We start from the raw sequence: 15821 nt of genomic DNA, 5'->3' as shown, positions 1-15821 counted from the left end.
AATTTGTTAATTATTTAATATAGGAGTTCAGAAATGGCAAGTTAACAGTCCCTGGTGTTATACAGCCAACGGTGTAGAACAGCGGTCCCCAACCACCGGACCGCAAAGCATTCGCTACCGGGCCACGAGGAAACGATATGATTTGGCGACATGAGTCAGCTGCACCTTTCCTCATTCCGTCACACCCACTCTTGAGCTTGAACGCATGTGAGGTCATTACCCACGCGTCATCCATGTCAGCGTGGGAAGATCAATTCCTGGAGCTTGCAAATGACGGTGGGCTGAAAAGTATGTTTGACATAACATCTCTCCCAGCATTCTGGATCAAAGTCAAGGCTAAATATCCTGAGACAGCCACGAAAGCACTGAAAACGTTGCTTCCATTTCCAACATATCTCTGCAATGAATACAACGAAAACTAAATTGCGGAATAGACTGGACATAAGGAATCTCCTTCGAGTATCACTGTCTCCCGTCACCCCTCAATGGGACTGTCTTGTTGCAGGGAAACAAGCCCAGGGCTCCCACTGATTCAGCGATATTGGTGTGTTGCAATGATTTTATATGTTCATACGGGGAAAATATGTGCTGTGTGTTGAAAATCCAAACGTTACTTAAAATGTTATGATGCTATTGACTTACTTATATAACCATATAACAATTACAGCACGGAAATAGGCCATCTCTGCCCTTCTAGTCCATGCCGAACTCTTACTCTCACCTAGTCCCACCGACCTGCACTCAGCCCATAACCCTCCATTCCTTTCCTATCCATATACCTATCCAATTTTTCTTTAAATGATAATATCGAACCTGCCTCTACCACTTCTACTGGAAGTTCGTTCAACAAGTTCCTTCAAGCTCCCCTGTCCTCCCCTGATAACTGACGTATCACTATATTCATGCGAGGAAAATATGCGCTGTTTGTTTAATATTAAATTCATTAGACAAACCCTTTTAGAAATGAAATTGAGTGTATTAGCCACTTATCGCCTATATTCCAGTCGTGATTAACACCCCCCCCACTCCCCCGAACAGAATCGCCAAAAACGATTTTTGGAAAAAAATTGGCATGTACACGCATGCACACTGGTGCCTGCGCAAGGCTTCATGGTCATTGTAGTCCTTCTCGGGGTAAACACAATGTATTTGACTGCTACTCTTGTCCATTGGCTACCCTACCCCCCACCCCTACCCCCGGGTCTGCCGGTCCGCAAGAATATTGTCAATATTAAACCGGTCTGCAGTGCAAAAAAGGTTGGGGACTCCTGGTATAGAAAGTGCTCAGTGACATAGGCAGTTGTTTGCAACAATACATTCTAAAGGGTTTTGGACCATGGGATCCAGAGCAAATTGGTGAATGGAATCCGGGTTGGCTTGACAAAAAGATGGAGGGGTGCTTTTGTGATTGAATGCATGCGACTAATGATGTTCACGGGGATTAATTCTGGAACCATTACTGTTTGTAACATATGAATGACTTGTAGATGGATGTAGGAGGCTTGATCAGTAAGATCACAGGTGACAAAGATTGGTGGATTGTTATTGACTTTATGGAACATGGTTCTGGGCTACAGGACAATGTCAATGTGCTGGTGAAAGAGGTTGCAGATAGATGGAGTTTAAGATAAATGTAAGGTAACGCATTTTGGGAATACCACTGAGGTTAGGATATACACTGTGAACATCCTGAGGAAGTATAAAGATCCTTGAAGGTGGCAGCACAGAAACACATGGCAGCAGAACAAATAGGCCTGCTGGCTCTTAATGTCCGTCCCAACTTTTATCCCAATCCAAACCAACCCCACCACGTACACATGACTCTTATCCTTCCATTTCTCTAGCAGGCACAGACCCCATGGACATCTCTCTGTAAAAACATTTATCTAATGAATCTCATTTAAGCTTTCTCTAATCTCATCATAAACCTATGCCCTTTATAACTGATAACCCTGGGGAAAAGACCAACTATCTACACTGATATGGCTCTCAATTTTCTATAATTTTTCACATCACCCCTCAGCCTCCAACACTCCAGACAAAACAATCCAAATTCGCTCAGCTTCTCGTTATTGCTAACACTTTATTATCCAAGCCACATTACGATGAACCTGTTTTGCACCCCTTCCAAAGCCTCCACATCATTCCTGTAACAGTGATCAGAACAATGCATTGAATTATGAAGGCAAGGTCTTCATAAATCAATGTACTGAGTACAAGAGTTGGGATGTTATTTTGAAATTATATGAGACATTGGTGGCACTTGATTTGGAATACTGTATCCAGTTTTGGTTCACCTAAATGTTGAACCTGCGCTGCTCCAAAGAACACTACATGGGGTCATTCTTACCCTCGGCCATTAGACTCTATAATGAATCAACCTATGGTCAGGGAAGTAATGACACTCTCCTGTTAGACTGTTTGTGGCAACGTCTTTCTTATTCTTTCCACTTCTCTTTTAATATTTACATCTGTGCAGTTGATTGTTACCTGACACTGTAATTTCCTTTGGGATCAATAAAGTATCAATCTATCTAACTATAGAACAGATGTAAATAAGATTGAAAGAGTTCAGAAAAAAGTTACAAAGATATTGCTGGGACTTGTACACCTGAGTTATAGGGAAAGACTGAATAGGTTAAAACTTCATTCACTAGGATGTAGAAGATTAAGGAGAGATTTGATAGGGTAAATACACGCAGACTCGAGGGAGGCAGAGCCAAGCAGTAATGGCGCCTAACGGCGACTCCTCTGCTTGCATCTTCGAAAACAGTTCTAATTCCATCTTTAGTATCTCTATTTTTCCCTTTCGGGGTTCTTTTGAAGACCCTGACCTGGAGTTACATGCTGACTACGGTTCTTTGAGGGAATGGGACCCACTCTCGGGGTTCCACGATCGGCCGCTATTCAGCATGCCAAAGGCTTGGCCTAAGATTTCGGCACAGATTCAGAAGCCTGGGATCTCGAGGAACTGGAGACGGGCAGATCAAGGGTCGGTGTCGCCACAGGAGACCCGTGTGTCGTTGGGGGAGTCAGAACATCTGCTGTGTGCCTGGGGATCCAGATTCTTTGTGATTCTCGCGATCCTCAGGAACAGAGCTCCAAAAAAGCGATGTAATGGACTTTTAACCTCGTAAACCAGTGAGTTGTTTGTTACGTCTCCCTGCTCATTGGAAAATGGAGTCACCTCTTTCTCCCTTATTAGGAGAGAGAGAGCCTGCAGCATGTTGAATTATCGGGTGAACAATGTAGTCTTTGAGGTAACTGCGTCTTTGCTATTGATTTGTTCACACTGGAGTGCTGGTAGCGGGTGAGCTTTATTTTTGCCAGTGGGGGGAGGGGGATTGTTGCTCACTGCCGTTTACGCACGAGAGAGAGGGGAGCTTGGGGGGGACTTTGGGGTTCTAACATTTAACTGTCATTCATTCTTGGAGTACTCCTGTTTTCGTGGATGATTGCAAAGAAAAAACATTTCCGGATGTATACTGTATACATTTCTCTGACACTAAATTGTACCTTTGAACTTTTTCCCCCACTACGGTTGGGTGAGACTAGAACTAGAGGGCATGGGGTAAGGGTAAAAGGTGAAATATTTAAAAGGAACTTAGTGGGAAACTTCTTCACTCTGAGTGTGATGAAAATGTCAAGCAAACTGTCAGCTCAAGTAGTGGATGCGGTTTGATTTCAACATTGAAGAGAAATTTAGATAGGTACATAGATGGGAAGGGTATGAAAAGCTATGATCCAAATGCAGGTTGATGGGACTAGACAGATTAACCATCCAGTATAGACGAGACAGGCCGAAGGACTTGTTTCTGTGGGGTAGTGTTCTATTGCTGACTCTATACACAGATGTGGCCTAACCAAAATTTTATGCAGCTAATGAGTCCGACTTTTATACTCAAGTTCCCAATTGATGAAGGCAAGCATTCTGTACGACCTCCAACATCTGATCTATTTGTGTTACCCCTTTTAGGGAAATATTGACTTGCCATCATTGTCTGTCAGTGCAAATTCTTGAACAGCTGATCTACATTTTCATCCATATGATCAGCCTAGAACCCAGGACTGATCCTCACAAAACACCATTGGTCACAGACCTCCAGTCAGCTTATGGGATACTGGCCTCACAAATCAGGACCCTAACTGAAAAAGCAGGAATAAAAATCTGGTGAGACCTTAAGTAGAATATAGAATACAGTTTTTCTCACCACGATAGGAAAGATGTAAAGGTGCCATACAGAGTACAGATAAAATTCACCAGTACATTGCCCAAGACGGAGCATTTCAGTTACAAAGTCAGACTAGCACAGATAGGCCTGTTTTCTCTGGAGTTGAGTAGAATTAGACAATAGGGTTGGAATATATACCACTGAGCGTGATATAAAGGGTACATTGTAGGAAATTTTGCTCAGAGATTAATAAAACATGAAAATGTAGATTTAGGATAAAGTGCAAAACACCTAAAGGATATCTGAAGGGGGACTTTGTTTCTACCTGGTGTGGCAACTTGCTGGATTACACTGTCTAAGAGAATGGTGGAAGTAGAGCCACTAGAAGTATTGAGAGCATTTAAAAACCATTGAGATGGGCACTTGAACCAGAGAGGGTTATGGGCCAAGTGCTGGAATTTAGAATTAGTAGGTGTACTGGACCAAACAGCCTGTTTTTCTGCCGTGTGGCTCCAAGGCTCTGTGAGAAAGAAAACACCATCACTCAAGATTTTTCAGGTTGATATGAGAATTCTATGATTTATCCACTTCACTGCACCATTTTTAAAAAAATTAAACAATCAATTCATAGCTGCTACATTATTCCTCCAACTATAGTGCCTTCTAAAAAAGTCTGTAAATATGCATCAAATTCATTCGTCGGGATTGAAATGCTATTACATGTACTTTGCATAGATTAGTGCCTGAGAGAATAGAACATTTCAAAATATTTTTTTTTGCTCTCACTTTTCACCTTAGACCTTTGTGGTTGGCATACCTGGTTGACCTCTCCTTCAAGCCTCGGAGGTCGTATGCTGGAGAGATGAATAGTCTTCTGTTCGCCTGAATTTAACTTTACCACCATGGCATCTGCATTCAAAATCTGCATAACCTGAAACAAAAATGATATAACACTAAAATTACTTCAACAGAATTGATCATTTTACCACAATTATTAGGATAACCAATGGCTTTACAATCGTCCCCTATTCACAACTCAGCAAAAAAGACACCATGAAGCACATAAGCTAGAAGTTATACCTGAAATGACAAGAAATTCTTTTAACATGGAAAATTCACAAATTTGATTGACCCTAACGTATTATTTGACTTTAACTTGAATAATTTGCTTCTGCCCTTGGCAAAAATTTTCAAACCACGAGAGAGAGAGTACACTTAATATGTTAAAACTCAAGTAAATTATCAGAATCAGGTTTATTATCACTCTACATTCATGAAACTTGTTTTGGTGTAGCAGTACAGTGCACAACATAAACAATTATTATGTTACAGTAAGAAAATTAATGTAAGGCATTCTATTTCTCCCTTCCGGATGACATGGCCCAGAAATTTAAGTTTCCTCTCATTTAATGTTCTCATTAAAGACCTTTTTATATGGGCACGTTGGAGTATTGTCTCATTAGTTACCCTATCTCTATATGATATTTTCAGCATTCTTCTAAGAAACCACATTTCTGCTGCTTCTAAGTTTCTTTGGAGTTCTGGTGTTATAGTCCATGTTTCGGAAGCATACAGCAAGATTGACCAGATGTAACATTTCAGTAGCCTAAGCCTTGTTGTCCCTATTAAGCTCATTTCAGCAGCAAGAAGCTTCTTGTCCAGTGCTCCAAACCAATCACATCAAAATACACAGGCATTATTCAAAACAGACCTGCAGACAGCCAAATTCAAACTATTCTTCCAGCATATGAATTAGGAAACAAAAATCAATAATTGGACTGCAGCAGTGACTTTCTTTAAATAAATTTTTTACAGAAACAAAAGATTCAGAATTAAATGGAAAATAAAATAGTTGAAACATTTATACTATCACAAATTTTTCATGCAGATTCCATTAAAATCTTTAGAGATTTGCTATAATGTCACACTCCACAGCAAGGCAAAATTCTACATTATCAACAGTTGTCAACAAGTTCTGAATTTTAGGCATGCACAAATAAAATTACAGAACTTCAAAAATGCTTTTAAAACAACATTGCCAGCATTTATCTGCAAATTGAATCAGATTCTCCTTGCACTAGACTCATCCCTCCTTCCCTCCTCCAACCCATCCCAGCTTCCGCTTCCAAATACACCAAACAGATCGAGTTACAGATGTGAAAGAATAGAAAATGAGCTCCTAACAGCACACTCTTGGCAGGAAGACTACCTCACAAACTGCTGGTAATAAATAGCATGCCAGCAATGCCCATACCTCAAGAATAAATGTGCAATGTGTGAAGCTCAGAATTAACCAGGCCATGGTAGTAGAGAGAACATTTTATCAGAGAAAATGGGTGCAAATGTACACCATCTAGATAGTGGAACATGCAGGGAAACTACAGGTGCACATTCCTTTATCCGAAATTCTGAAATCCAGTAAGCTCCGAATACCGAAGTTTTTTTCCGCCAACAGCTGGCGTCACTCAGGTGTGACGTGGCAGCACTAGCAGAGGCCACCAGACATCAGTTGTGGCTCAGCGCTCGTACTGGTTACACGTGCATTTGCTGTTCGCTGATATTTTGTGTTCACTGTTGACTTTGTGTTTAATTTCACTGTGAAAATGTCAAAAAGAGTTGCAGATACCCCTATGGGTAACAATGAGAAAAAGAGAAGGAATCTTCTCTATCAATAACGCAGAAAGTGGAGTTATTGCAGAAGCTTGATCGTGGTGTGTCTGTGTGGTGTCTTACTGAAGAAAATAGTATCGGAACTACCACTGTATATGATTTAAATAAACAGAAAGACAAGTTACTGAAGTTTTATAGTGACAGTGACGTTCTACATTTATTCCAATAAGCCATTTACCATGTGTTTCTGTTCATTTGGAGCTGTATATTTTTATGTTTTTGTTGGAAATAAAATTTCTTCTTGTCATTATTCCCTAAACAATACAGTATAATAATTACTTACATAGCATTTACACTGTATTAGGTATTATAAGTAATCTAGAGATGATTTAAAGTATATGGGAGGATGTGCATAGGTTTGGTGCGCCGCTGGGTCCTAAGAAGTTCGGATAAGGGACTGTGGACCTGTATCAGCTTTTCAGAACTGTTAAAGTAACAATATATTCTGACAAAAGTAAAATTACAGTAAGTGAAGCTGATCTGAAATCATTGACCTAAGAACAAAGCTGCTACTGCTTTACTCTGAAACACACCCAATCATGTTTATTACTTCCACAGTGACCTATGTTGGTGGATCTTTCTAATCAACACTAAAACACCAAGTTAAAAGTAATTCACTATATTAAAAAAAAATTTACACAGCAGCTTCTTCCAACAGCACATTAGATCAGCACTGGTATTCGCCGCCTGTGGGATGCTCTGCAAATTACTTTTTAAAAATTTTATTTTGTATCTAATAAACTGAAAACCCAAAGGTTTTAGATTCAAGTAATGTATAACAATCAATCTTTGTATGTTCTAATGAAAGGACATCAAATTAAATGGAATTTATCATGAAGTTCAGGAATTTTAGTAAAAGAAACAAAATTGTGCAAGTCTCCAGTGTGCTGAGAAGAAAGAAGACAGAATAAAATGCACACAACACTGAAGCGCACTGGAACACATGAAAACTGTTTATAAAGAGAACAGTCACAGCTGTCCAAGTAGTAAAGCCACTTACAGTATCTCTGTGAAACATGCTCAAAGCAACCAGTGCCAACACTATTCTTCTATTCACTATCATTTGAGCTTTCTCCATGTATGATAGGAGAAATACATGCTTGAGATCCACAAGGCACTGTACAGCTGGGTTAGGAAGGAAATTATCTTCATTGTGTATCAAGGACAAGAATTGTTTATTTGATGTCAGCTACCACATTAACTGACAGGGGTTGGCTTTAATTTGCCACCTATGCAATAAGTGACAATATCCAAGTTACAAATGGATCTGTTATGTTTTTTAATTCCAAAACATTAAACTAATTCAAAGGAAAACAAGAGAGCTGAGAGATACTAGTCTTAGTGTACTCTTTAAGTGAAGTGTGCACATATCACACGGTAGTGTCATGATGTATGCAAGTCTTTTTTTTACATACAACCACAATGAATTTTATAAACAAAGAATGCTTAATCAAACAATCACCAATATTACTTAATATTAAATACTCAACAGGATCCATTAGAAATATTGATATTCTCAGCCGATGAAACCCAGAAGGTCTAGCCGAGATTAAGCAAGTTCCTTGATTAGTGTGTTTGGTCAAAGACTTATTCATAATCACAGCTGAAACTGAATGCAAGAGCTGCAGAACTAGAACATGTTCCTCGAAACAGAGTAGCTTGAGCATTGAGGATAGTAAAAGGCACTGGAGAAGCATCTGATGGATTGGTAGATGTGGATTACCACTTGCATAGCATCAGCAACAGAACATTGGACAGGTGTGAAAAAGGTCGTAATTCAACAGCATTAGGAATAATCAAATTGGGCTGCCTGCATATTTGGCAGAGTTAAACTACCTTCATAATGCTACAATAGACCACAATACTCACCAGTATAGTTTCCATGTTAAAGAGGAAAGTATGCAGAACCATTACCTCAGTAACACAAATAATTTGCAAATTCTAACTCATTAATACATGGTTGTATGAAGTCAGTAACAGGGCACAGAAAAGTGCTGCCCAGCCCATCCTGTCCATGCCAGCCGTCATGTGTCCATCTGTACAAATCCCATTTACTAACATTTTGCCAGCAGCATTCTATACCTTGGCAATTCATGAGCTAATCTACACACTACTTAAAGGTTGAATGGCTCTGTCACCAGCACACTCTTAGCCAGTGCATTCCAAATTCCCAGATGAAAAACATTCTTCCTATATCCCCTCCAAACCTCTTACTCATCTACCCTATCCACACATCTTCACATTGTACATCATTCCTTTCACAGCCAGACCCACTGTAAGGAAAACAAATCAATCCTATCCTGTTTCTGCTCATAACTGAGATACTAGAACCCAACCAATACCCTGGTGCATCTTCTCTGCACCCTCACCACATTATCACATTTCTGATATATCTTCACTGACGGTTTATGAAGTTATACCACAACTTTCCTGGCTTTGTATTCTATACTCCACGTAATGAAGGCTCACATCTACTTCTTAGACCATCCTACTGACCTATAGTACTGTGGAAGCGTCTTAGGTACATACGTATAGCTAGGGTGTCACAGTCTTTTGCACAGTACTGTGGTGATTTTATGTACTGCACTGAATTGCTGCAAAAAAAAATAATAAATTTTGTGACATATGTAAATGATAAACCTGATTCTGCTATGGGTTTCTATTGTGGACTGAGAGTAGGAAAGGGGTAGGAAGAGGGGACTTGTGGTTGGGAAAAGGGGAAGGGAGAGGAGAGGAAGCGAGAAGCCCCAGAGACATTCTACAATGATCAATAAACCAATTGTTCAGAATTAAATGACCTTGCCTGGTGTCTCAGGACTGGGTGTACCTGCACCCACAACATCCCCACTCCTGGCACTCCTTCTCTGCCACGTGTCCCACACTCCTCCCGCAGTGTTCCATCCTCACCATTCCCAACATCCTTTGCCTGCACCAGATTTACAAACTCGCTGTCTGCTCCACATTGACAAATACAGTACTGTGCTAAAGTCTGTGGCACCCCAACAGTATATATATGCTTAAGACATTTTCACAGTACTGTATACTGGCACTTTCAGAGATCTTTGGACTTAGTGTACTAAATTCCTCAATACCATTCATTATTTACCTTTATCTGACCTTGCAAAATGCACTCAAGATAGAATTCCATCTACCACTGGTCTACCCAATTTAACAGTTCCTCAACAGCTTTCTGTAGCTGAGGCTATTTACAGGACATCTAAAACATGCTGATCTCAGGTCATGACAAGGTTTTAGTGCCCCGATGGTGACATCAAGTGTTGTGGTTAATGCATTGCTGATGAGGTTGAATTATTTTTTTTTTTTTTTAACTTCATTGTTTCTATCACTGCAGCTTGGTTCCCTGTCAAAAATGCTCTCCAGGTTTTGGCCTGGATCCAAAAGACCTAATTCTCAAAAGCAAATTTCCTCAGTATTGTGGAGATATTTAAAAGTAATTCCCTCCATAGATAAGGAGGTTGGTGAATCTGTGGAATTCATTGTCATGGATGGCTGTGGAGGCCAAGTCATCGAGTATATTTAAAGCAGAGGTTGATAGGTTCTTGGTTAGTTGGAGTGTCAAAGGTTACAGAGAGGAGGCAGGAGAACATGGTTGAATGGGATAATAAATCAACCACGATAAAATGCATGAGATGATGTGATGTGCCAGGTGGTCCAATTCTGCTCCTATGTCTTATGATCTTATACAGGTTTCGACATAAGCTCGTGATTCCAATCTGACACTAGCAGTCAATGAAGGCTGCCCACTTTAAGACTAAGGTGAAGTCCAGTCCATGTTCATTATCAACATAAAATATTAGTTTTCAAGGGTCCATCGGGTTTAAAATCAGCCTTCTCATTGAGGAGAAAGGCACTGACAACTGCACTAATTCTTCAAAGAATGAACCAATCCATTAATTTACATGGTGTTCAGAGTACTAAATGGACTGTAGCTCTTCAAGTCATCAACCAGTTTAATCAATAGAGTTTAACATGGGGAAAAATGAAATCAGTTTACTAGGAGGAATCAAAGAGCAGGCCTTAATCAAAATGGAGAGAGACTGCAAATGAGTGGAATACATCAAGATTCATCTGTTCTTATTAATCACAAAAATAAGCAGAGATGCAGCAAGGAATGAATTTATGAGCAGGGAGGTTATGCTGCAACTGTACAGGATAATGTTGAAGCACGGCTGAAATGCCGTGTGCAGCTCTGGCCTCCTCCCTGGAGATGAGGGGGTTAACCTGTGAGGCGAGATCAAGTGGCCTGGGGACTACACTCGTGGGAATCAAGAAGAAATTTTTACTGACTTTGCTCAAGTTAGGAATCAAAATAATCCCAAATTTAGCATAGCCTTATTGTAACATGCTTCATTTTAATCACGTTTCAAAAACACCACAGGTATTATCATGTCTCCAAGGTGTAAATTAGTTAAATGCTAATTAAACCGATGAATTGGGCATTTTATAACCCAGATGTTAACGTTATCCCTACACACAGGTTATAATGATATTGAACATATATGGGTATTTATGATACTCTCTGGGATATGCACAGGACACAATCACATCAGCAAAAGTTAAATAAATTCTGTATCTCAAGCAGAAAGCTGCTGCAGCCGACTACAAAGAAGATAGAGATAACATCCTGTCAGTGCTACAACAGCAACTGCTTCCAGATTAGGTTTATTGAAAATTATTTAATAAGACTACAGTGTTGGATTGGTTACAACTACTGAAGAAACAGGAGGCCAAGATCCTTGTGGTAGTATGATACATTTGGGATAATTCATTCAGGCTTAAATATTTACGAATACATTTCAAGACTATTCCAGACTAAAGGGATAATGCTTGTGTAATGAGGTGTTTTAATTTCTCACTCATGCAATGCAATCCATCTTGCACTTAAGGGCAGGACAGCTGAAAGACTTGGTGATACTCGGCTGATAATAAAGCATTAGAATCCAGAAACAAAACAGGCAAACACACTATTCCACAAATTCAAAATATTGTCAATGTTCGACACCTGAAACGGAAACTGAAAATGATAAACTATGAAGTAGGAATCATCCAAGAAGAAACAAACCATTAACGACCTTTTAATTAGAACCAGTTATTTTCAACCAGAAGCGATCTTAGAATTCAATATTTACGACAGTACTTTGGTTAAGTTACAAATAATACCACAAACAGCAGATTCCCATATTCATGTCAAAAATGGATGTAAACTATGGGTCTCACAGCTTAAGACTGTGGAGCCCAAAAATGTGGGGGGGGGGGGGAAGAGAGAATAAAGCTTGTTCATTATCATACCACTTTCATTCTAAGAAGAGGATATTTAAGATGACGTTCACATCTCGTAATCAAAAACACCTTGTGGAATGGACAAAAGGATACTTACTCAGTTTGAAAATTAGAGATAACCCAGTCATGCACCTGGCAAGCCACAACATAAAAACATACCACAACAATCAAGAGCTCAAAATTTATAGTCCATATATTACAAAATTTAAAAATGGTTTGAGAACTGTTGGAAAAAAAAACAAAAACATTGCCTACGTAATGTCTAAAAATATGATTGCTCATATGGTAGATAAGAGAAAGCCAGAACAGTCACCTGATAACTTCAAATATGGAAAGAACTTGACACCTACAAGCTACACGACCAAAGGGACAGGAATATAATGAATTTATCTGGTTTGTGGACAGGCTTTATTTTGAAAGAAAGGCAACAGGTCATGCATATAAAATACAGAGGCACACATCTGTATTAGATACCAGAAACTTCTGGAAATATTCAGCTGACCTGTGAAAAGACAAACTGAGTTGGCATCAACACCCAACATGCTGAAAGACTGCCACCTTTTTAAACAATCTGCTTAACTCTACCGCGAATATTAAATTTGACAATGGTTTTCTTTCAAACTTGACAGGAATTTCTAGCAATTACTATCTTTAAGATTTCCAGTATCTGCAAATATCTACATTCTTCTAAACTATTAACTATTCTGAATTAAATGCAGCAATAACTAGCAAACTCCCACTCTGACACATCAGGTGTCTGTGTCATACTGTCTTTTTACAATGAGGCCCAATAAAAACTTGAGGAGCAGCACATCATCTGTCCAGGAATGAGGCATTCTATTAAATTTTACAATTTCAGAAACTTGATTTCTGTCTGCATCAGCCCTCCATCTGTAATATCTGCTCAGGTTGCTTGTTGTTTTTAACTCTGGGAATGGAGAACATGCCCAGCTTAAGCTGCTGGGTGTATCATCCTGCTCTACATTTCCCAACACCTACATTAATTCCCCATCACTCACACAGTCCTCCTACTAGCTCTCCACCGCCTGCCCTTTATTTCATGGTCCATTATCCTCCCAACTAGTTTCCATTTTTTTCCTACCCTTTGTCACTTCCACATATCACCTCAGTTTCTTGAATCATTCCCACTCTACCACTTTTCCCATACCAGGATCCACCTATCCAAGCAACTCTTGTTCCACTCCTCCCACTGACATTTTATCAAAACTATTTCCCCTCTTTTATTGAAGGCCTGATGACAAAGAGCCTCGACCTACAACATCAATTATTTGTTACACTTCATAGATACTGCCTGACCCAGAGTTCCTCCAGTGTTTTGTGTTGTTCCAAATTTTCAGCATCTGCGGTCTTGTGTCTCCATTCATTGTCTGTTTTATTCTTTAACTTCTCCCATTTACTCATTGGTCAAACAGCTTTCTTTACAGCATACCTCCATAGTCTCCTTTTACCTGTCCAGTCATATCCCACCCCCCAGGCCCTCCCCAATGGCTTAACAAGCTTCTTGGCTCCTTCCCAGATCCGTTCTTGCCCCACCCCGCACCCCCCTACCCCCAGAGGGGTCGGCAGTGGAAAGGGTGAGTAGTTTCAAGTTCCTGGGTACTGCAGATCCATTCTATGTCCAACGTACTGATGCAACTAAAATGACAACAGCAGCTTGAAGAGATTTAATATGTCACCAAAGACACGAGTGTTTTTTTTTGAACAGATGTACCTTGGGCAGCATTCTAACTGGTTGCAGCACCACCTGGTATGGAGGGGCACTGCACAGAATCAGAAGCTGCTGCAGAGGATTGTCAACTCAGTCAGCTCCCTCATGGTCACCAACCTGCCCACCATCAATGATACCTTCTAAAGGTGACATCCATCATTAAAGATCTCCACTACCCAGGATGTGCCTTCTTCTCATTACTACCAGAGAAGTGGTACAGGAGCCTGAAGATACTCAATGAATTAGAAATATATTCTTCCCCTCTCCTACTGGATTTCTGAACAAGCAAGGAACCCACCATATTTGCTCTCTTTTTGTACTACGTATTTAACTTTGTATTTATTGTAATTTAGATTTATGCACTGCACTATACTGTTGCCACAAAACAAACTTCATGACATAATAAATACAATTCTGATTTTTTTTTTAAATTTCAGCATTAAATGGACTGGGTAAATTTGTGTAAAGCAATGCAAAACTCCTGATGGGCACAAGAGCCTGATTCCATGCCTTAGAACTCCACAATTTCACTATTTCTACAACTCCACAATTTCTAGCCTCTTTTCCCCCAGCAGTGTAAAAAAAAAATGACTTCTCTCCAAGATTCCTTACTCCTTCACTCTTGGCTTCTTGCTCCGATTGGTAAATTATAAACCAATTTACCATTCCTCTGCCCAGTTACTCAGTGAGTTCACCCTGAAATGTTCTGTCAATACACAAGCACCCAAATAGTACAAATAAAACTTTAATTCTCTTCCTTCTTACAACATACTCCCTTCTTTCCTCTCATACCCCATCCCACAAGTTACAGCTGTTGCTGCACAAAGGACATTCAAAAAAGAAAGCAAATACCCTGACTTTAATAATGAAAATTCATTGTGTACGAAACCATTCAGGCTGGAACTTGATCCCTAGCTATGTCTAGTTACCAGATTTCAACCTGCAGAATCTATAATTGGCATCATAAGTAGGCTGAGAAAATGGATCAAGTGGAAAGAATCAGTAAGTGGTCCAATTTTCAAATGCTCCCCATTGAAGCCCACTGAAAAACATAAGCATATACCCCAGAATCCAGTTCAAATATGAAATTTCCCTTGGGTACAACCCAGCCTCTTCTAACAAAAAAATGGCAATGAGAAATATCAGAATAAATAGCATTCTTAGCATTTAAAGGACACTTTTACTGTCCTGTTGCAACCATGTATCAATTGATAAAACATCCATGCTCCACAACCCAACTCAAGATATCAATATGCAGTTGGCCATATTCAGAGTTAGTGAGATTAATAGTCACAACAATTTTATTGTTGATAGACAAACAAATCTTTCAATACTGTCAAAAAGTATGCAATAATCAATGTGATCAAAAATCATGATACTCTGCTTCTGCCATAGGATTTAAGGAAACATAGGCTTCTGCCATAGTATTTGAGGCGTATATGGAAGGAAGGGAAACAAGCAGTAGTGTCATGGAACGTGTAGAGATTAAAGAGGAGGAGGTGCATGCTGCCTTACAGCGAATAAAGGTAGATAAATCTCCCGAGCCTGACATGATATTTCCTCGGACTGTGAGAGAGACTAGTGTAGAAATTGCAGGAGCCCTGGCAGAAATAGTTAAAATGTCCTTAGCCACAGGTGCGGTGCCAGAGGATTGGAGGGTAGCTCATGTTGTTCCTTTATTTAAAAAAGGCTCCAAAAGTAAACCAGGAAATTACAGGCCGGTGAGCCTGACATCAGTAGCAGGCAAATGATTGGAAGATGTTCTGAGAGATCGGTTATACAAGTATTTGGACAGCCAAGACCTGATTAAGGACAGTCAGCATGGCTTTGTGCGTGGTAGATCGTGTTTAACGAATCTTGTAGTTTTTTGAGGAGGTTACCAAGAAAGTAGACGAAAAAAAGGCTATGTATGTTGTCTACATGGACTTTAGTAAGGTCTCTAACAAGGT

General features: G+C 39.8%; 1 protein-coding gene across 1 annotated transcript in view; it reads right to left on the bottom strand.

Annotated features, from left to right (window-relative positions):
- snd1 (staphylococcal nuclease and tudor domain containing 1) overlaps positions 1-15821 on the bottom strand; it is a 919733-nt gene that overhangs the window by 842694 nt on the left and 61218 nt on the right. Inside the window, exon 10 of the mRNA XM_072241822.1 lies at positions 4990-5103. Within this exon, the coding sequence (XP_072097923.1) occupies positions 4990-5103 (114 nt within the window). The remainder of the gene's footprint in view (positions 1-4989; positions 5104-15821) is intronic.

This window comes from Mobula birostris, chromosome 23, assembly GCF_030028105.1.
Source record: "Mobula birostris isolate sMobBir1 chromosome 23, sMobBir1.hap1, whole genome shotgun sequence".
Taxonomy (NCBI): domain Eukaryota; kingdom Metazoa; phylum Chordata; class Chondrichthyes; order Myliobatiformes; family Myliobatidae; genus Mobula; species Mobula birostris.
The sequence above is the reverse complement of the archived record's forward strand: the minus strand, read 5'-3'. Positions and strand labels throughout refer to the sequence as shown.